General features: G+C 38.4%; 1 protein-coding gene across 2 annotated transcripts in view; it reads right to left on the minus strand.

The window, feature by feature from the left end:
* Positions 1-23,321, minus strand: part of CNTNAP4 (contactin associated protein family member 4) — a 499,928-nt gene that overhangs the window by 17,484 nt on the left and 459,123 nt on the right. For both annotated transcript variants that reach the window (XM_089662156.1, XM_089662157.1), the window contains 4 exons: positions 21,545-21,784; positions 19,649-19,870; positions 11,249-11,382; positions 5,462-5,549 (listed from right to left, as the gene is read on the minus strand). In XM_089662156.1, coding sequence (XP_089518282.1) covers positions 5,462-5,549; positions 11,249-11,382; positions 19,649-19,870; positions 21,545-21,784 — 684 coding nt within the window. The remainder of the gene's footprint in view (positions 1-5,461; positions 5,550-11,248; positions 11,383-19,648; positions 19,871-21,544; positions 21,785-23,321) is intronic.

A 23,321-nucleotide genomic window follows, 5' to 3' on the forward strand; every position in this document is an offset into this window, starting at 1 on the left:
GATTATGGGGTGGACCACTATGCAGTCCCAGTGTCCTTATGCAGAAGTATGTTAATTGGTTATGTGATGGGCTGTTGGAACTCTGGTTGATGTGACATGCATTAGTTAGGATCAGTATGATATACTTATTATATACTAACATTTTACCCTAAGTGTACCCCAGGGCGGGTGTTGGTGGAGCCAGACCATTAACTGTATGACAATAAGATGGGGTATGGGGTAGACCACTATGCAGTCCCAGTGTTCTTACATAAGAATGGTAAATGGTTATGTGCTGGGTTGTTAGAGCTCTGGTTGATGTGGCAAGCATTATTTAGGATCAGTAGGATATACTTATTTTATACACAAACTTACTCCAAGTGGATTTTAAACTTGTGTATCACAGCTGTTTATACACTGGATATATATGTTTAAAAAATGTATATCTTGTATATAAACTGTACAATATATATACTGTATATATAAAAGTGAACAGCACTATTGGCAAAAGGTTGTGCACACAACCAGGTAAGTCCCTGGTAACCTCCAAAATAAACAAAAAGCAAGTGGGGTTGCAGAACAAGCTCAAATCATTGCTCACACATGAATAAATCACATCAGTGATATTCCAGGCATCCCTGCCCTTGCTCATGTTTGAGAAAGGACAGACATGCCTTAAATGCCACTGCTGTGATTTAATCATGTGCGAGCAATAAATAAGCTCCATTATGCTGCAAATCTTTTTTATCAAATATATACACAAGGTATTTTTGTTTCAGCTGGAACTTGGTGGAACTCATTTCCACCACCTCTGGCTCAGGCCCTCTGCTCTTTGCTCACCACTATCACTTATAAACACAGAAGACCGTCTGTGTTTACAATTGACAGCTTGTCTCCCAATGGCTCCCACAGATATGATCTCCTGAGAGACTCCCACTGAGTGTAGGATGAGAACAATGGAGATGCAGGTTCCTGGGGTGCAGTGCGAATGCCTACACCCCACTGGACGATCTCTCTGCAAGTGAGAGAGGTGGAGACACCTACAGTGTGCAGGGGGGGAGTACTAGAGCCATCTGAGTGAGATATGGATGGGGGGGTGCAGAGGTAAGTAGCTGTTGAAAAGGCTGAACTCTGTGCTCTGTATTCAGCACACCCCTGAACTCTGCATCTAATGCACCCATGAACTCTACACTCTGTGTATAACCCGCTTCAAACTCTGCACTCTGCAAGGGGTACCTAATACGCCTTTGAGACCCTTCCACCGTTAGTGAAATTTGACCACACCCACTATTTCATGCAGTTTGGAGGGTGTGTGTGAGGGAGTCGCTGCACCTATTTTCCTAGGGAAAAAAAAAAAAAAAAAATATATATATATATATATATATATATATATATACACACACACAGTATTCATTTCTTCATTCATATCTTAAACTCTTGAAGATAGCTGCATTTATGGTAAGCATTACCAATGCTTTGTCCACAAGCTAATAGGAAATACTTACATAGAAGGCCATGCAGAAGTTGGCTGGAGTATTGTAAAAAACAAGTGTCTTACTGTACTGCAGACCTGTTCTTGATTCTCTGCATATTAATAACTTTACCATTGCTGCTTACCACTTATACTGCTTGTCACTGTATACACTTTGAATGCAAACATTTAAATAAAAGAAATAAAAAAAAAAAAAACCAAGTGGCCTTCGCTAATCTTCTGCAAGCAAGCACCAGTTCACCATTTAGGTAGATTAGCTGCCAATGTCCCTCTCTGCACTGATGTACTGTTATTAGGCTTACTATTTGTTGGAGATCATGGGTCTTACAGCTCAGGAAGGGTCACTTGTCCCCGTGACATCCGTAAGTAGCAAATATACAGTCAGGTCCATAAATATTGGGACATGGACACAATTCTAACATTTTTGGCTCTATACACCACCACAATGGATTTGAAATGAAACGAACAAGACGTGCTTTAACTGCAGACTGTCAGCTTTAATTTGAGGGTATACATCCAAATCAGGTGAACGGTGTAGGAATTACAACAGTTTGCATATGTGCCTCCCACTTGTTAAGGGACCAAAATGAATGGAACAATTGGCTTCTCAGCTGTTCCATGGCCAGGTGTGTGTTATTTCCTCATTATCCCAATTACAATGAGCAGATAAAAGGTCCAGAGTTCATTTCAAGTGTGCTATTTGCATTTGGAATCTGTTGCTGTCAGCTCTCAAGATGAGATCCAAAGAGCTGTCACTATCAGTGAAGCAAGCCATCATTAGGCTGAAAAAACAAAACAAACCCAGTGCAGATGGACAATGACCCAAAGCATACTGCAAAAGCAACCAAAGAGTTTTTTAAGAGAAAGAAGGGGAATGTTATGCAATGGCCAAGTCAATCACCTGACCTGAATCCGATTGAGCATGCATTTCACTTGCTGAAGACAAAACTGAAGGGAAAATGCCCGAAGAACAAGCAGGAACTGAAGACAGTTACAGTAGAGGCCTGGCAGAGCATCACCAGGGATGAAATCCAGCGTCTGGTGATGTCTATGCGTTCCAGACTTCAGGCTGTAATTGACTGCAAAGGATTTGCAACCAAGTATTAAAAAGTGAAAGTTTGATTTATGATTATTATTCTGTCCCATTACTTTTGGTCCCTTAAGAAGTGGAAGGCACATATGCAGACTGTTGTAATTCCTACACCGTTCACCTGATTTGGATGTAAATACTCTCAAATTAAAGCTGACAGTCTGCAGTTAAAGCACATATTGTTCATTTTATTTAAAATCCATTGTGGTGGTGTATAGAGCCAAAAATGTTAGAATTGTGTTGATTTCCCAATATTTATGCCCTGATTGTAACATATGATAGGTACTTTAGGAAAAAAAAAGGCTCGTCATTTGTTTTTCCTCTCTGTATTAATTTTTGTAATGGTTTACATTACCAGGTCTTTTTATATTCTGTTGTTCATATCTACCTAAAAATTGAGCTTGTATGCTTAAAGACCAATAGACATGACCACATATTGTTTACAAGCTATGTTCTTACAGTTTGATATTGCACCTTGCTTTTATCTCTTATCTGCAGTTAAGCTCTCATCAATGCAGTCTTGAAAGCCTCAATCTGGGAGCGTCATGCAGTGAAACACACATCTTCTTGTTGGGATTTCTTGTGAAAGCCACATGCTCCCTTTGTTGTTAAAAGGTTTACGTTTATATTGAAAAATACATTTAACCGAATCTAAAGTTAATATGGGAATTTGTTTTCAGTTACATATTCTACTAATTAACATTACTTAGAAGTGTGTTTTTTCATAAAAAGGATCTATTCATTAAAGTTGAACCTTGGGAATAAATTACATATTCTACCAATGCAGTAAAATGAACACCTTTAGTGAACATCTTCTTGTTTTTGATGTGTCTTCCTCCATTCTTTAGCAATCTTTGAGGAAAAGCTAATCCAAAGCTCGATAATGCCTGTATTTCATATCAGGTGGCTCTAGTCTTAACCCCTGACCGGACTCTATGCACAAGTAATTGGCCTCTTTAATGCCCACCATCAGTTTTACTTTAGAAATTATTTTGCCAGCACTGTGAAACTAGAAGGAGATATCTATGCCAATTGTACAGTATGCATACAGCTCTTTCTTCTCTGTCTATCTTTACCTTCCTCCCCCCATCTCTCTCTTTAGCATAGACTACAATGATAGTGTCCTCAGTAACCTGGCAACTGGATGCTGAGGACACAATCAGAGTATTTTAAGTGTCCTCTTTTATTCTGACACACTTAACAGTGCTCAGTTAAACACCTCTATCCTTCCATCAACTGTAAAACATTTTATAGACCATACTTTAATCTCCAAAGCCAAAAGTTCAACAACTGTATGGAGTGATAGCAGTGGGAAGAAAACCTAACAAAGAAAGTCACTCAAATAGTAGAACTTTGAAGGAGCTCTAAGGTCACAGCATACACTTTTATAACATTTTCTAACATTAAAATTGTAATATTAATTCAAGCAATAGTTATTTTTGACAATCCAATACAAGCTTACTTGAAAAATTTCCTTTCATGAATGTTGCCTGTCTGCTGGCCATCTTTTTCCACTCATCCTAGATTTTCTGCATGCTTCTCCTCTGCTTATGCCTTTCCTTTAGACTATCATGCTTTCTCTTCAGAACACTGTGCCGCAGCCGTGGCTCCAGTGTGCATGCTCGGGAGTGACATCATTGCAGCTCAGTCATTCAAATGGCCAGAACCCGGAAGGAAGACCATCTGAAGATAGAAGCCCTGTCAGCGGTGAGAGCACGCTGCTGGAGAACTTTGTTTTAACGTACGTCTCTCATAATATGCTTGCATGCAGTGCATACTTGCACATTATGACATGACATTGCATGGTAATTTTTTTTTGTTTGTTTTCCTACATACTTTAATAACACTTTAAGGTTCTGTGAGAAGTGAATTGTAAGTTTTGTCATTGTTAAGAGGACAAATACATTGTCTGCTTTACCAGGGCTGTATGCATGACATTTCTGTTGTGTTGTGCAGGTAGATGCCAATCCTAAAAACAAAATATGCATGTGAAAAACCACATGCAGACATGTATTGCTTTAAATGCAATTTTCTTTTTACTTTTTGATTTTTTTTTATGTTGCTGTTGCTGAAATTCAGATCTACCAATTGATTTTAACCTGTTACATCTTTATATTTGGTCTCTCTAAGTACGTTTACGCTGGCTATACTTCTTTAATCACAGCGGTTACCACTCCTGCTTGGGGCCACATACTTACTTTATCTTCTATTACCAATTTTCTCTACCTAACATAAGAATTTTGTATGGATCTAATATTGTGAATGCAATCTACATGCTTGAATAACTGTGCTTTGTGCAAAAGGTTCTGTTCTTACTAGCAGTTTAAAAAATAGTTTTGGAAGTTTGGCCTATAGCGGACTTTTAAATTGCAATTCCAACATTTATATGACACAGTTAGGTATTGTTTAAATACCTTGTAACATTGTTTTAAACATCTGCCTAACTTTGTTTTGAAAAAAGTAATACATTAATATTCATGATGTCTAAAAACATTCTACCAGTTATATTTTAAATTGTACATTGCTTTAGTAATTGCAATATTTTTCTATCATCAGCTATACTCAATACGACTAAGTTTATTTGACTTTGAAATCACATTAGCTTTTTTTCCTCTGATCACAGCAGAATCACGTACTGCACTTATAAATCAACCCTCTTTTGAGGAAAATATCATGTTCCAGGATGTCTGATTATAAAATGGAGAGATAAGTGTGAAATTAGTTTTAAGAGAACCCACTTGCTCATCTAAAGGAAGCACTTATTTGAAATGATGCTTTGACTTGACAAAAGTGCATTTTTCTCTTGATTGTCAGTTTTTAATTAAATTCAAAGAACAGACATACTTTTCTATCAATGAGATAAACTATGTCACATTTACGATCCTTCAAAAAATGATTACCTAATATTTTTCCAAGACCAAGAGTATGAATTGAACTGAAGTCTGCACCAGAAGTCAAAATAAATTTCTCACTTGTATATTGGTTAACCTAAAAGAAATGTGAAATACATTGTTATTATGTTATAAAAAGAAAGAAATAATAGAAACAATTTTAAACATTAGGTTTACCTAAAATAAATTATTTATTTTGTTATTTTTTGTTGTTATTATTTATTTTTGTTTTTTATTGTTGTTATTCTCAACCAGTACATATTTTATAAATCTAATAGCATCTTAGTATAGGAAATGGATAAACTCATTTAAATATAAATAGATGGATCGTATTCACCTTTCATATCCCTTGTGCATGTTTTGAAACATTTCCTTTACAATCTAACCCTAAACCAAAAGAAAGGAAACCTGCAGCAGCCTAACTGGCATCTGGGCTGGCAAATCCATTTGGCCATCTTATATCTTACACATGGACACTTACAAGAATGAGTTCAATATGGAGAGAGAAATGATCTAAAGAAACTAAATTGTTATTCAAATCTGTCCATTTCTTTCACTGTCACTGGTTCATGCACTGTGACTCAAGTAGGAATAAGACTTCTATGCATACTGAGAGAATATAAAATGTGCTAAGTGACATCGTTTTCACTAAGTAGACTTAACATTTAAAACTAAAGTTTATAAATAGTAGTCAAACTTAGTCTCCAATTAATAGTCTATTCTTTTATCTAAGCTGAACCGTGAATGATGCAGTGTAATAATTATGCTGCCTTTCTTGAAAATGCTTTCATGGAAATGTACTTGAGTGTATTTGCTAATGCACTGCCATTAGTAGAGTGTCTTTAAACTAATGCATGCAAATTTAAGACTGATACAATTTTAAGAACATAACAGTGAATAAATTTACAGTTGAATTCCAGGCAAAACAGTTCAGAGTATTGCATGTGTACATTAGGATACTACTGCTACATGTGAAGTAGTACCTGAATGTGGTGCTTTTTTTTATAAGGTAGTTGTGTCCAGAAATCTTGCCTGAAATTGGAAGTATAACCTACACCTTTTCCAGAATTTCGTGTTAAGCTTACTGGTCACCACTGTGTTTTAGCTATGTGCAGGTGGCCACCTAACTGCCCTGGTAGTCCAAGACAGATAGTACTAATGTAATCACCTGGAGCAGATAGGACTTTCAGCTTGTTTGCCAGTCTTACCATGCCCAACTATGCTTCCCCTTCCCCACGGCTTTGATTGTTAGTGCCGGATTATCAGAAGCTAGAACATCATGTGTAGTCTGCTGGTAAAAGGGTTGAGATGCCTCAGTTATATGTCACTGGTAGAGAGTGGTGGATGGCATGAAAGGGTTGAACTCCCTGTTGTTTTTGGGTTTTGTCAGGAGAGAAAACCGAGCTTGGGTCTGTTCTACTATCTCTGGTACCACAGCTGTGTAGCCCAACCTTTGGGGTCACAGGAAGAGGTGACTCTTTTTAGCCCCACCTAAGTGCCAGAGAACATGGGTGTGCCAGGAGAAAGGTAACAGATGAGACATCTATAGAGTGGAGATAGGTAGCATTCTAGAAAAGTAGAGTGAGACTTGGATGCGACATACATATAGAAAACATTGATTTAGGCAGATGATTAGGCAGATGGCATATGCCACATGGTCCATCCAAGCCCCATTATTCTCAAGCCCAGCCAAGTTTGCAGGATATGATGTGGCACATAAGAGTCCTGCTGCAAGTCAACATGTGTAAAAGATAAGGGTAAGCCTGTGATGACAACATCAGCATATTAAAAAAGTATAATCTTACTTTTTAGACAATTTTTCCAGAAAAAGTGCTGCATTTATGTTATGTGGGATAAAAGGGAACACAGAAATATTTAAACACTGCCCCCTGGAGTTCTGCTAATTTGCATACACAATGAAGTAAAAATTCTGATATTCTGTTTTAGAGCTCTGACTTTTTCTAAGAATTAATAGAGTGATATATATCACACAACATGACCATGCTCATGCCTTACTATCTGTCCATTCTTCCATATATTTAAATGCTCAGCTTGGCAGACACTATACACATTTCCAGTGGGTCTTTTAATTTAAACAACTGACTAGGCATCCCAGCCATCAAAAGCTTATAAACTAAACTATATGTGATCATAGGAGTATTTGTAATAATTTCACCTTTGGGCCACTTGCCATAGGTGGCAGATTTTACAACAATATTTATTTTTCCTTTCCCCACCTCTCTGTTGCCACCAGACTTATATTCAGAAATCTGATGGTAGAGGTTGGTGGGGTGGGTGTTAGCCCTCAGTCTGCGTACTGTCTGTACTCAGGGTGACATCATAACCAGCAGATAAATGACCGTGCCTGAAAGGGTGACATCAGTAAGGTGATGTTTTAAACAACAGGATGAGGCAGGATGACCGGAGCTGGATTTTTGAGCGTGCAGTGGATACAAATGGCACACAGGCAGCCAGAGCCAGCAGGATGCCAGGACTCAGCCAAAGCCAGCAGGAGGTCAGGATGCCGCACATCTAGCAGGGTGCATCCAGAAATTGTTTATTGCTTTTGTGATGTAATTGGATGTACTCTAACAGTTAGGGAGTAGTCTAGAAGTTCCAGTATTCTGCATGTAGCCAGGTTGGTATTGGTAAAATATATGCACATTGGCATCTCGGGGCCCAGCCAGATATCTGCCTGCATTGCATCAATGTATATCCCACTACGGTGCATTGCAGTTCCATTTGTTGTGAATGTCACCCCAACAGCAGCAGGAAATGCACCCACCTGGTGAGTTGCGGTGTACTGCAATGTAAAAATGTGTGTAATCCTTAATGTGTCATGCAATGTAGCCCACAAATGTGAATTCACCATAAAGACTCATTCACACCAGTGCAAAAAAAAACCCACATATGTTATGTGCAATGCTGCAGGGCCATTCAGTGTAAATGTCACCCCGATTCATCTTCCTAATGTATCTTAAATGTAGAACACCACAATGTGTGGTAATTCCCTAGTGTGCAGCCTAGCTGGAAATCTGATTTTTAGTGTTTTGGCAGCCCATTCAAGTAAATGGGCTTACTTACACAATACAAGTTATCACGTCATAACACACTTTAACCCCACAGCAGTGGACCACCCTGCCCTTTCCAAATTGATTTGTGAAGAACAGTAGCCCTTTTTGAGCAGAACAGACTGTTTTGTTCAGAAAGACTTTCTTTTCTTCACAGATTTAAGGAAGATTCTTAATTATCCTTCATTGCAATTTTGTTGTCTAAGAAGGGGATGTCATTGCTCAAGGGTACTTAGGACTGCAAAGGGTTTAAATACAGCCCTAGAGCACTGGATCTGGTCCTAGAATATAATGACAATTATTTTTTATTCTCCATGGTTAGGCCTGTCATAAAACTATTCCCTTATTTCAGATGCTCATGACACTGTGCTGACATCTGTTGAATAGAGGTACTGTGGCCACTTACTGGTGTTCACCCTCAGCTTAAGGATCAGTTGGGCAACTCAGTATTTTGCCAGCTTACCATGCATTATCCTGGTCTCCTATTCTACCTATTATCTTGTACTCTACCTTGTTGGATTCCAGTATGCCCTGCTTTGCTTGCCCCAAGTCTATTCCTGCCCTGCCAGTTCCCAGTCCTGCACTACTCCAGACCATCTTTATATATATTTCTATAGTTGCATTTTTATGTATGGGCTTTATTTAGTTTGTATTAGCCACTGTATGTTATTTGTTGTTTTTCTTTTTAATTGTTCACAGTTATTTGATGCATTGTATTTTACTGTCTCCCAATAAACATCTTACAACTGTATTCCCCTCTACCATTTGAGTTGACTGGATAGTAGGAATTTAGAGCCTGTCCTAGGCAGATGAGGCAGTGTACCTTTGTGAATATAAACAGTATGTACTCTAGGGGGGGTGGGTGTTGTACATGCTAGTAGGTGACATTTATAAGGCAAATTAGTGACACATTTAGACACAAATCAGACATCCTATCAATTAACAAACTCTATTTTACAATATTTGTGACACATACTGTACACCTGTAATCCTGGGCAGCCAACTGTGACAGGTCTGAACAGGTATGTGAGGATTTTACCACTGGAGTCAAGACAGGTTTTCTTCAACATGAGACAGATTTTCACTTGAAACAGGCACACAATTAAGTGGTTGGGGGCAGATTTTATTCTGTAACAGTGTTATTTTAGAGAAGCTGAGAAAATGTATTCATGAAGCTGCCTACGTATAATAATAAAAATGCCTCAAATCTGCCTAACTGATCCCTTTTATTACTGCCTACCTGTGTGACAGAAATGAGTAGTAACTATCCCATAGCTAATGTTTGTTCTGTCTGTATAAACTGCCTGCAGTTGAGGCCTTGTTCACATACAGTGAGGAACAGAACCAAGGAGTGGCTCCGTAAGAAGCATATCAAGGTTCTGGAGTGGCCTAGCCAGTCTCCAGACCTAAATCCAATAGAACATCATTGGAGGGAGCTGAAACTCCGTGTTGCTCAGCGACAGCCCCGAAACCTGACAGATCTAGAGGAGATCTGTGTGGAGGAGTGGGCCAAAATCCCTGTTGCAGTGTGTGCAAACCTGGTCAAGAACTACAGGAAATGTTTGACCTCTGTAATTGCAAACAAAGGCTTCTGTACCAAATATTAACACTGATTTTCTCAGGTGTTCAAATACTTCTGTTCAGCAGTACAAGACAAATAAATTCTTTAAAAATCATACAATGCGATTTCCTGAATCTTTTTTTTTAAATTCTGTCTCTCAGAGTGGGAATGCACCTACAATGTGAATTTCAGACCCCTCCATGATTTCTAAGTGGGGGAACTTGCAAAATCGCAGGGTGTTCAAATACTTCTGTTCCTCACTGTATGTGCAAAAAAACTGATGGAAAAAATAAGCAGAATTGATTTGCATAGAATATTTGGGCTTGTTCACACGATGTGTAGAGACCTTTATTTTTGTATTGTAGGTCTCTGCAAGAACACAAAGAAAACAATTGTTTTCTATCTGCCCAGTTCACCTCCCAAAGTTGGTATCATGTGCAATTTTGTTCTGTGCACATGGCAAAGGCACATAGAAGACCGTTGATTTTTACTTGTGCCTCTGCAGAGACAGGTGCAGAAAAACGCATGTCTCTGCACACGTGTAAATAAGGCCTTACTATTGCTAACCATTGCATGTTATGTTTGGGAAAATTAGGTTTTTCCAAATATAACAGCACCATAAATGTAAACTGGTGCATCTGAAAGTGTATCCTAACAACTTGTATGCTTATGTTTCAGTTTCCAAGCATAATCCATGTAGCCATTAGCTATCGATTTTATTCTTCAATCTTGTACTAATCTGTCTACCAGATGCACAAGTTCAGCTTGAAAATAGACAATTGTTGCAATGCTGAACATTTATGATATGAAACTTATGCTATCCAACCATTACACTGATATAAGATATGTAGTTAGAATTCTGTTTTATCTCAGAGTTCCATGTATCTTTTTCATAAACATCGATAGTGTTCCTCAACATTCGCTGCAACATAATGTCATAGTGGAAGAAAGATATTGACTAATCAGGCATCATTGCTCTTGTGAGGAATACAGAGAACACTATTATATTATAAGACATTGAAAAGAGGGGATGCAAAACAGAAGATTATTTATCCAAGCACAACTACATAGGCACATTAACCTCTGTTTCATATGTTTATTTGAAATGAACATATAATCAGATTATTCCTCACTTTTATCATTTAATAAACAAAACATTTATACCTCCACAAAGAGGATCTCTTGTTTTCTGAAAATCTTTACTTTCTGGAGATGGCCATCAGCTACATTCTTTAAATGTAAACTAAAGACTTCAGGATCTTGCTGATGATCCAGTCTGTATCTAATCTGTAAACTTCCTAAAAAGAAACAAAACACATATTTTATATTTCTAAACAATTATTGTAAACAACTTGCCACATTTGTTGTTAGATGCCACTGTCAAGGCTCCCATCCAAGATTGGATAGTTAGTGCTAAGAAAGAGAAACTATGTGTGGCTTCACTTACAGCCACCTAGCACTACTTCTAGGAGTCAGGTTATGGCAGCTTCTAGCACCTTGTGGGAGCCTTAGTTGACTCAGGCAACAGTCATCCTGATAGGTTCCCTCGATTAACTAAATACACATTAATTTATAGTTAAATAAGAATAATGCCAGAGAGAATAACTACCAAATAGTTTAAAGCATTTGTATTACACATGACACTTTTGTAAAAAATATTAAAAAATATGGAGATTGTATTTAATGTTTAAAATTTTGTTGCCTTTGAGGAGGTTTTCAACTGCTAATCAAACATCAAACTTTTTAACAGATAGCTGCATAATCTGACATAATTTCTTAATATGTCTTTTTGCTTGAACTACAACTTGCTAAGGCAAATCTTCACCTACCAGTCCTTAGCTTTTTAGACATCACTCTCGGTGTGACTACACATGTTTCAAACCTGCCATACAGTAGGTCAACTGTTGGTTCAAGGTACAAGAAGGAAAATCAAGTTTCCTTTTCTCCATTCTTCAATATCTGTGATTTAAAAATAATTAAAGTTTCTGGTACAGTGAGTCTAGCAGGATTAAACTTTCTCCAAAGACAAATTTGTCCCTAATAAATGTAGAGACTGTATGATTTCTGAATCTGTGAAACTGACAAAAATGCCAAATCCAATTTATACCAAACTAAATCTTCTCACAAAAAGCCTTAACCTAGTGCAGTTTGTTGGATTCTTGCCATATACCAAGATTGCTGTACCCTGAATCTATGGGGAACATTATACCAAAGGATGAGGCATGTACAAATTTGGGCCACCTGAGCCCTCTGTGGCCAACCTTAATATTTCAAGCTTTTTCAGCAGACTTATCTACTATATCAGTCATGGGTGTTGGATCTGCCACAGTTAGTGTAAAAGATGACAAATTTTAAAGAAATTATATACCCAAGATTCAGTATTTGTATTTGGAAATTAATACTTTTACTTATTTCATCCTAGGCGAGAGAATAGGAGATATTTTGTATTTTGCATCTTAATGGATATTTAGTTTCTGATTAAATGGCAATTACAGCCTAAGTTTAAAGTAAAAAGAGACAGGAAATAAATCTATAACAGGAAAAGGTGATTGGCATGTAAAAGGAGATAGCTAAGAGGGTAAGGTAAGGAGGTCATAAGGGAAAGGGAAGAGCATGTAGGAGGTAATGTTTTTATTTTAAACATTTGTTGTAATTGATGTTCACTGAATATCAAAATATCAATAAAAAGAAATTAAAAAAGCATTGGCTTCTAGAACAAACCCACCCATGATTGCAAGGAGCTCTTAAAATAATTCAATGTTGCACTTTTACAGAATATCTTGCAAATGACTGCAAGGTTGAACTCAAATGAATAGAACAAACCTTTTCCTGCAAATCATCCTCCTGCCACATAAGTACATGGTGGATGAAATATAAACATTCCTCTCCAATTATCATTTTGGGAGAACGCTAGTGCAAGAATATGTTTGGTCAAGCGTTTTTCCTCAAGGTCAACCAAAGAAAGTGGTCAGAATGTTTGCAGTTTTAGCTGACCAAAGCAGTTATTTACTTGCAACCTTAGAATTCTTTGACATGTTTAATGTAAAATCAGATGTATTTTCATATACCTTTTACACATGTGCTGGCACAGTAGAAACTAGAGAATTGCCCTTCCTGAAGAATTCATTATTTCAGACATAAAAGACACTGAAGTAATTGACTTTCCTGCACTCACTGGGCTTGAATTACTAAAGGCACATTTTCTGTTCAATTTTCAAGGGAAGTTGTACTTTGCAAGGGAACTTGCCCCAGAGCTTAGTGAATGATGTTAAGCTCTGCTGCGTTTCATCATCCAATCAAGTGCAAACAAAATTGCTGTTTTTTATTTTTCTTGTACATAATTGAGTATACGTCACAAAGCAGAATTAAACAAAATTCTTTAAACTCTGAGGCAAATTCCTGTGCGAAGTGTGACTTTCCAACTGAACAGAAAATTTGCCTTTAGTTAATCAACCCTATTGACTAGAACCAAATACCTAATAATAGAGAAAAGATTTCTATATCAGAAGACATACTTAATCTAACCATCTTTTATTTGACTAGTTACATACCACCAGTTGATAATGAGGCCAAAATCATGCTTCTGCTGGGAAGAAACATTCAAAGAATGCTCAAAATACTTGAACAGTTCAGTGGTTGGACCGATCATGCCTATGTAGTTAGTGCTGTTGTTGTTGGTGCTCCTTGTTTCGCTGAGAAGCCAGGCTCAAACAGTTTGCACTCCAACATATTATTTTATAGGCAAATCAAAGCTACATAAGAGAACCACTTTGGTTCTGGTGGATCTGGTGGAAGTTCTGGTGGTTCTGGTGGAAGGAAAGAAAATTGTATAATCTGTGGCCTGCCTAATTCACTAACTACTTCACAGAATTGCTCAGAGAGGACCAGATTCAGTCTCGAACTAATTCTGCCATCAATAAAACTATACCTGACAACTGCAAAACAGTAATGTCAGTGCACTTGAGGAATCCTAGTCAGAGCTCTAAAGACTTTGATTCTACAGTCTTGACCTGATCTGTAACCTAGCTATGGATTCATTCAGCAAGACCCAAGCTGATACAGCTGGCAGCTCAAGGTTCACACCATGAACCATGGTAATGAAATGACTGCGAACCTATCAGAGTCATCTACACCATTTCTTTTGCAAGCTGGAAACAGGGTTTCCTAGATGTGCCAAGATGTTCTTTGAAACAACTAGACTGTCTTGCTTCCACCCATTAGGGACCTTGCAAGCTTTGTCCACCGGTTTGACATGGTTAGGCTTTCTGCCTTAAATATAAGTTATTCAAGACTTTTTCTTTCCCAGTGAACATACAGTCATGGCCGAAATTGTTGGCACCCTTGATATTTCTCCAGGAAATCATGTATTTCTCACGAAACGTATTGCATTAACACATGTTTTGCTATACACATGTTTATTCCCTTTGTGTGTATTGGGACAAAACAAAAAAAGGGAGGAAAGAAAGCAAATTCGACATAATGTCACACAAACCTCCAAAAATGGGCTGGACAAAAGTATTGGCACCCTTTCACAACTGCGGATAAATAAGAATGTTACAAGCATGTGATGCTCCTGTAAACTCACCTGGGGCAAGTAACAGGTGTGGGCAATATAGAAATCACACCTGAAAGCAGATAAAAAGGAGAGACGTTCACTTAACCTTTGCATTGTGTGTCTGTCTGTGCCACACTAAGCATGGACAACAGAAAGAGGAGACGAGAACTGTCTGAGGACCTGAGAACCAAAATTGTGGCAAAATATCAACAATCTCAAGGTTACAAGTCCATCTCCAGAGAACTAGATTTGCCTTTGTCCACAGTGCGCAACATTATCAAGAAGTTTGCAACCCATGGCACTGTAGCTAATCTCCCTGGTCGTGGACGGATGAGGAAAATTGATGAAAGATTGCAACGCAGAATAGTCCGGATGGTGGATAAGCAGCCCCAAACATGTTCCAAAGACATTCAAGCTGTCCTGCAGGCTCAGGGAGCATCAGTGTCAGCGCGAACTATCCGTCGACATTTAAATGAAATGAAACGCTATGGCAGGAGACCCAGGAGGACCCCACTGCTGACACAGAGACATAAAAAAGCAAGACTACAGTTTGCCAAAATGTACTTGAGTAAGCCAAAAGCCTTCTGGGAAAACGTCTTGTGGACAGATGAGACCAAGATAGAGCTTTTCGGTAAAGCACATCATTCTACTGTTTACCGAAAACGGAATGAGGCCTACAAAGAACAAAACACAGTACCTACGGTAAAATATGGTGGAGGTTCAATGATGTTTTGGGGTTGTTTTGCTGCCTCTGGCACTGGGTGCCTTGACTGTGTGCAAGGCATCATGAAATCTGAGGATTACCAAAGGATTTTGGGTCGCACTGTAGGGCCCAGTGTCAGAAAGCTGGGTTTGCGTCCAAGATCCTGGGTCTTCCAGCAGGACAATGACCCCAAACATACGTCAAAAAGCACTCAGAAATGGATGGCAAAGAAGCGCTGGAGAGTTCTGAAGTGGCCAGCAATGAGCCCAGATCTAAATCCCATTGAACACCTGTGGAGAGATCTTAAAATTGCTGTTGGGAAAAGGTGTCCTTCCAATAAGAGAGACCTGGAGCTGTTTGCAAAGGAAGAGTGGTCCAAAATTCCGGGTGAGAGGTGTCAGAAGCTTATTGATGGTTATAGGAAGCGACTGATTTCAGTTATGTTTTCCAAAGGGTGTGCAACCAAATATTAAGTTAAGGGTGCCAATACTTTTGTCCAGCCCATTTTTGGGGTTTTGTGTGACATTATGTCATATTTGCTTTTCTGCCTCTGTTTTATATTTGTTCCAATACATACAAAGGGAATAAACATGTGTATAGCAAAACATGTGTTAATGCAATACCTTTTTTGTGTGAAATACTTGATTTTCAGGAAAAATATCAAGGGTGCCAACAATTTCGGCCATGACTGTATGTTCATATTTTTATGTTTTCTCTTCTGTTTTAGGTTTTTTGGGTTCAGAGGACAAGTCATCAATTCATGGACAAATTTTTATTTATACAGTTAAATCTAAAGATTTCAGGTAGGAGTGTTGTGTCCTACCTATTCTGTGTTTTATGCTGTTGCTATGATATTGCATTTTATTGTTGATATTGTGTATCTACTGGTACTGAGTGGTAGTGTAATGCCACAACAACTAGATTATTTGTGCATTTACTATGGTCCCTTCTTCTACCTCCTGGTTAGTGTTAGCACAGCCTGAGCTACATCATTCCTGCTTTTCTCATACCCCTCAGTTAGTTTGTTTCATCACACGAACAGGGATTGGGAAGTCACTGTCTCCTCATTGTTCAAAAACATTTTCTGTATTGTACTTGCTGAAGTAAAACTTTTTTTAGATTAAATTTTTGTGTCTTGTTGGATAGTTAAACTATTTGTGGACTCTGCGAGTCAGGACAGATTGAAATCTATTGACATATGTCATTGCCCAAAGCATAAATTTGAACAGAACATGTGCTCTTCATTGACATTAACAACCCATGATGTCTTGTGCTTCCCATGAACTCCAAGTTGTAAGTGATGAAAAGTTAAGTTTAACAGTCAGCTTGTAGTTCACAGGTAACATGCATTCTAGGGTGACAACACTGTTGTTCCTTAGGGAAATGTTTTGGGAGTGTTGTCACTCAGACTGGAAACATAAAAAAACTGTCAGGATAACCAGGTAAAAAAAAAACCCTACAAAACAAGTAGGGAGCACATTTTTATTTCACTCATTTTTAAATGTTATGTTCAGCCAATTTAAAAAATTACATTGAGGTTGCCATACATTTGTATTTTAGGGTTTATTGTTCTGTTTTTAAGAATGTAATTTCCAAGTATTGCTTTTTATTCTTCTATCAAGAGCTGATTCTTTGTTCTGTTGTCCTGGTTCAGCTACCACTCCTGGCATCCTACACTTCTAAAATGTGGGATAGGTAATAAATCCTTTATTTATACAGTACATTTACTCTATTATTTGAACTCAAAGCTCACCTTTAAATGTAAAAACCTGCAATATGACTGCTCTTCTAAAGCCTGCTATTGAGTACTATTAAGAAAGCTGTGTGAAACTAAGATACCTTTCAGGTTTTGAAAAAAAAATACTTTATACAAATATGTTCTTTCATTAACATCTCACTGTAATGTCCTTGTAATAAAGAGTAAATATTTTTTTGATTCTCCTATTTCTCTCTTAGATACAGGGCTCATCCACATTGACCACAGAACCCTAGAATATTACAAGTGCAACCCTGCTGCTTGCCTCCTATAAAATTACATATGGGCAAATCAACTCATTAGTATACATATGCTACCAACAAAAAAAAAAGAATGATCTCTTCCTTACATTTTATGGTATATATATCACCTTCAATGTCAGAAGCCATGAAATAGTGATTTCTATAAAACACATGCTGTGAGCAAAGCATTTGTACACAGAAATATCAGTGAAAAAATAAACAGTTTATTATAGGCTATAGAAGGAGAACCCCCAGCTGAGCCATGTAAACTCTGCCAGCCAGTTGAGATAAAGCATGAATATCCTTTGAATAATAATAGTCCTGCTATAAGTCACTGATCGCCATCATTACTAGTAAAAAAAAAATATTCAAGTATATATAGCGCCATTTGTAAATGCTATAACTTACATGTAAGCCAATTAATTTACACATATTGGGATTTTTTTTAGCAACGAGATGTAGCAGAATACATTTTGGCCTAAATTTATGACAAAATTAGATTTTTTAAATTCTTTTACTGGATATGTTTTATAGCAAAAAGTAAAAAATATTGTTTTTCTTTTTCTCAAAATTGTTGGTCTTTTTTTGTTTATAGCGCAAAAAATAAAAACCGCACAGGCGATCAAATACCACCAAAAGAAAGCTCTAGTTATGGGAGAAAAAGCATGTACATTTCATTTGGGTGCGCAATTGTCAGTTAAAGTAACACAGCACTGTAATGCAAAAAATGGCCTGGTCAGGAAGGGGGGTAAATCCTCTGGAGGGCAAGTGGTTAAACTGCATGGGTTGTTTTACAACGTGATGGTTCACATATAATGTAATGTAAACTTTAGGAAATCTAAATTGGCTGGACTTTGATAACAGCTCTCAGAGGACAGGATAAGAGGGAACAATATTATACATGCAAACTGACTTTGTTTTGATAGATACCGTATATACTCGAGTATAAGCCGAGTTTTTCAGCACATTTTTTGTGCTGAAAAACGGCCCCCTCGGCTTATACTCGAGTCAACGTCAAGGGGGGCGCGTACAGGGGTGGGCAGAGGGCTGCTGTCTCTTACCTGGCTCCCATGATGATCCATCCAGGAAGCGCTGCTCCTTCCGTCACTCCGGCCACTCCCTCACTCCTGCCGCTCGGCTCCGCCTCCTCACCAGTGATTGGCTACAAGAACTGTAGCTCAGGAAAGGTACACAGGCGGCCAATCACGGGCGAGGAGGCGGAGCCGAGCGGACCCGCGAAAATCGAGTGAGGGAAAAGCCGGTAAGTGTGCAGTGCAGAGGTGCTGCTGCAACCACATATGCTGGCTGCAGCAGCACGATACTGCAACAGGGGTCAGCAAGTGTCATTGGTGTCAGTGGGAGGAATAGTGCCGCATCATTGGTGTCACTGATACTAATGATGGGGCATTATTCCTCCCACTGACACCAACGATGGGGCACTATTCCTCCCACTGACACCAATGATGGGGCACTATTCCTCCCACTGATACTAATGATGGGGCATTATTCCTCCCACTGACACCAACGATGGGGCACTATTCCTCCCACTGATACCAATGATGGGGCACTATTCCTCCCACTGACACCAATGATGGGGCACTATTCCTTCCACTGACACCAATGATGGGGCACTATTCCTCCCACTGATACCAATGATGGGGCACTATTCCTCCCACTGACACCAATGATGGGGCACTATTCCTCCCACTGACACCAATGATGGGGCACTATTCCTCCCACTGACACCAATGATGGGGCACTATTCCTCCCACTGATACCAATGATGGGGCACTATTCCTCCCACTGACACCAATGATGGGGCACTATTCCTCCCACTGATACCAATGATGGGGCACTATTCCTCCCACTGACACCAATGATGGGGCACTATTCCTCCCACTGATACCAATGATGGGGCACTATTCCTCCCACTGACACCAATGATGGGGCACTATTCCTCCCACTGATACTAATGATGGGGCTTATACTCGAATCAATAGTTTTTCCCAGTTTTTTGTGGTAAAATTAGGTACCTCGGCTTATATTCGGGTCGGCTTATACTCGAGTATATACGGTATTTAATTTAACATTACAGTTAAGCTTTTAAGATCCCCTTTCCATTTCTTTAAAAATACCTTCTCCAGTTCTTCCAAAATAATGTAAAATGTAAACATTTTAAATCAGATCCTATACCAACGCTGGAAAGAAGTTATGGAACAATATATGCAATTTATACTGTTTTCAAGGTTAATTCCATGAATGCCATCCCTTATAAGAAAACATATATATGAGTTGACAATATACTTACCATTTCTGGAAATGATGATTGTAATATACTCCTTAGTATAAGTACTCACAAAAAATATTAAACTTGGTGCTTGTGTTGTTCTAAAATTAAATGCAATACTTTCTTTAGAAAATATGCCTGCATTAGGAGAAAAAGAATGCAAGCTTGAATTTTTAGCCGTAGTGTGATTTTCATGGAAATTGTAAGTTATTGATGATTCTGCTTGAAAATATGCTGAAATTTCTGCAAAAGAGGAAATGGAAAAAAGGCTTCATTTATTTTTGCTTTTAATATGTGTAGGGAAATTGAATAGAAAATGAATGTCTTGTATTCTTTATGTGTGCATCTGGGTGTATATAAATGATTATCGCCACCTGTGCTATTGCACATTATGAGGATATATTAGGTAGTAATGAACAAACAGGATCAGATGGATCACTCCCTGTATCACCTCATTAACAAACTTAGATGATCTTATTTATCCCTACATAATATAATGGAAAAAGATAAGTGGCAGAATGGCAATGGATCAAACAACGTATATTGTTTCACTGGTTTACAAAATACATTTATAGTAAATAAGTGGGGAAGGTTTTCTTAAAATAGTTACTACTCACTTTTGTTAGTGGATACATGTGTATATCCATTTTCAATATCTAACTATGTATTGGAAAATAAAACATTCCCCCTCTCCCAAAAATTGAGTTTACACATGCCTGGATAATTGATGTAACCTTTATATGCCAATTTAAGTGAACAACCTTTACTTCTTATCTAAGAAAGAACCCCTGTGTTTTCTGGAAAAAAGTTAAGTGGCTTTGAGCAGTGGTAGCCTTAGAGCTGTTTATAATAATAATGAAACAGCTGAGAAAACCCTCACTGGATTTTAGCAGTTGGACAGATTTTATCAATGTGCTTTTTTATACACTACTTTTTTTTCTTTTCTATAAAGTACATAAAGTGGAAAACTCTTTTAAATGGAGCTTCTTAGCTCCAACAAAATCTAGATATGTATGTGTATGTAAGAGGGCCCTCTAGCCATGCATTGTTAGACTAATTCCCATGCCAGGGGTCTGCCTGTAGTACCATGGAACACACCTGGTTACCAATACTTCTTACTTGCTGGGGAACTCCTCACCACCTTACGGACACAGGGAAACCAGAAACACGTACTGGTCTCCTGTCCAAGTCATACTTCAGGTCCTCCATGATGTAGCAACCTTTTTTTCCAGATTAGACATATTGCACATCGCAGATCACCCAATAATGGAATGTCCAGGGGAATGCTTTACTTAGCTAATACAAGTGAAGGGATGGATGCTGCTCACCCGACCCCAGGAGTCCAATGTTGAGCAATGGCCATTCCTCAAGATTGGACTCCTGGGGTGTGTTGAGCAGTGTCCATCCCTTCACTTGTATTGGCTGCAACTGGAATCGCTCTGACTCATGCTCCCCTTTTTTCACTTGCCGGTGGGGTGGTCCTTTTCCTTCCAGCCATAGCTTGGACCGGAGCCACAAGGTATACTTTTCACTATGCTTTACTTAGCTGTTGTTAACTTACAAAATTCTGGTGGTTGCTCAACAGTTCTCCAAATAGACACTCACATAATCCTGCAAATAGGGGTTGACTGCCATTATTTTGAGTGTTTGCATGGTTACTCTTTCAGTCTATTAACTCAAGGGATATCACCCATGCCCAAGCTGAGATGGGAAAACCTGTGGTAATCTCACCACCACAGGCTGGATTTCTTCATGACTGTCTGTTTTCAAGCATCGTTTTCCTGCTCTACTTTATATATCCTACTCAGGGAGAGGAAGTACAGCCTACACTGCTGGAGACAGAGTGGAGACCACCCTAAAAGGGATACAACTCCCTGTTACATATACAGAATGCAAAATATATCAATTGACACCTACCTTTTTTACAAAATGCTCCAGTATATGCAGATAAGCTACAGTCACAGGAAAATCCAGCCATCTTTTCAAAACACTGTCCTGCATTGTGGCATAAGTTTCCGTAGCTGCTACAATGCCCTGGACAGCCTGATTTAATTCCTGGTGTCATTTTAGCTCTTTCTTCCAAATCAACAGCAATGCCATTTAATTTTAAAGAACGAATACATCCTAAAAATCCCTTCTGCCTTGAGGGAGTTCCACCTGTTTAAAGAATAAAAACAAAAAATGTCCAGAATACATATACATACAAAGGGGACTGAACAGTAGTTTACAGCCCTCAGTTCATCGCTTCATTATACTGTACATGATAGATTCAAGAGCTGCCTGCACACTAAGCCTTTATTTAAACCCAATGTTAGGAAAAGGAATCTGCTTCTATAGGAATATTTAGGAGTGCCATCCCCCAGTCTAAGACAATCTCAGAGACTGCCACTATTACCTTTCAGGGTTTTGTGCATTCTTCCACTTTCACTAACTTATACATTCATGTGAAGCTATACAGGTAAGCATCTTTTTACTTTGGCACTAAGCCCAGAACCAACTATGGGTTCATTTTTGTATTTAACTATTTTCAAGAGCAATCACAAGTCACAAGTACTGTGGACATATGGATAGTTCCCATGCTCTCAGACCTGTGAATATATAGCATGTTATCTATGACTATTGGAGCTGAAAATATAAATACATTCCTGCTATATTCTTTACTGTAAAAAAAGAAATATCTGTTGTTGCAAAGTAACATATAAGCAAAATGCAAATTGAACCACAATTTGATAGTTTTTAATGATGATATGAGTTCATTTCAAGTAATCTAATATACAATAAAAGAGAAACATACACAGAAAACACAATCAACTAAACTACTTTAAATACGCTCCAAAAAATACACTCTCCAAAATTATGAAACAGCATGGATCATTTTGTTCTTTTTTCAAGTAAATTCTGCCTAAGCAGCTCAGTGACTGAATTTGAAAGTTTCTGTTTAGACAAAATCTCTCTGGGTATTCCTACTCAGACAGAAGAAACTAATACATTGCCATAATCATATGGTGTACTATGATAAAAAGGGAGGGAGGGTTATAGTGCAAGAGCCAGTGTGTAGTATACCATCTTAAACCTTTATTAAAATCCCAAATAGTTCTGCTCATAGGGTGAAAACATCATCATTCAGAGAGCACTGTATTGGAGATGGGATTCAAGTGGCTGTAACACCTCCTGGCGCCCCAACCATAAGTATGGAGAGGGATGGATTAGCAGCACCCTGACCACTGACAAACAAACCAGCCTCAAGAACCATGTGGCTCATCTGCCGCCATGCCAGGGTGCTTTAATCTTTGTTATACTAATGGAGTTCCCTCTCTGTAGCAGCCAACCAATGTCAACTGTTTATGTCTAGTTCTATGGGCTACCCACAACATTGTCTTTCAATGTGCATATATATTGTGTGAAAACACATCTGTGGTTGTATTTTAGTACACATACTGTACATATCTACGTTGTTTGGTGGCATATATTCAGGCTACTAAGTGCTAGAGAAATTATTGCCATACTGAGTTGCGCACGGTTTGCTGAGCTCTTTTTGGTGTCTGTCAGTTTGTCATTGGTTGGTTTCATCTGGTGTACTAGTCTGCTCACATGCAGCTCCAGCATTTAGGAACTCCCCACTTCTATCTGCAACACAAAATACCTGGACATATGTAAAAAAAAAAGACTAAAAGCATATTTATGCATGTAGGTT

This window comes from Staurois parvus, unplaced genomic scaffold, assembly GCF_062004578.1.
Source record: "Staurois parvus isolate SC_StPar_1 unplaced genomic scaffold, SC_StPar_1.0 ptg001432l, whole genome shotgun sequence".
Taxonomy (NCBI): Eukaryota; Metazoa; Chordata; class Amphibia; order Anura; family Ranidae; genus Staurois; species Staurois parvus.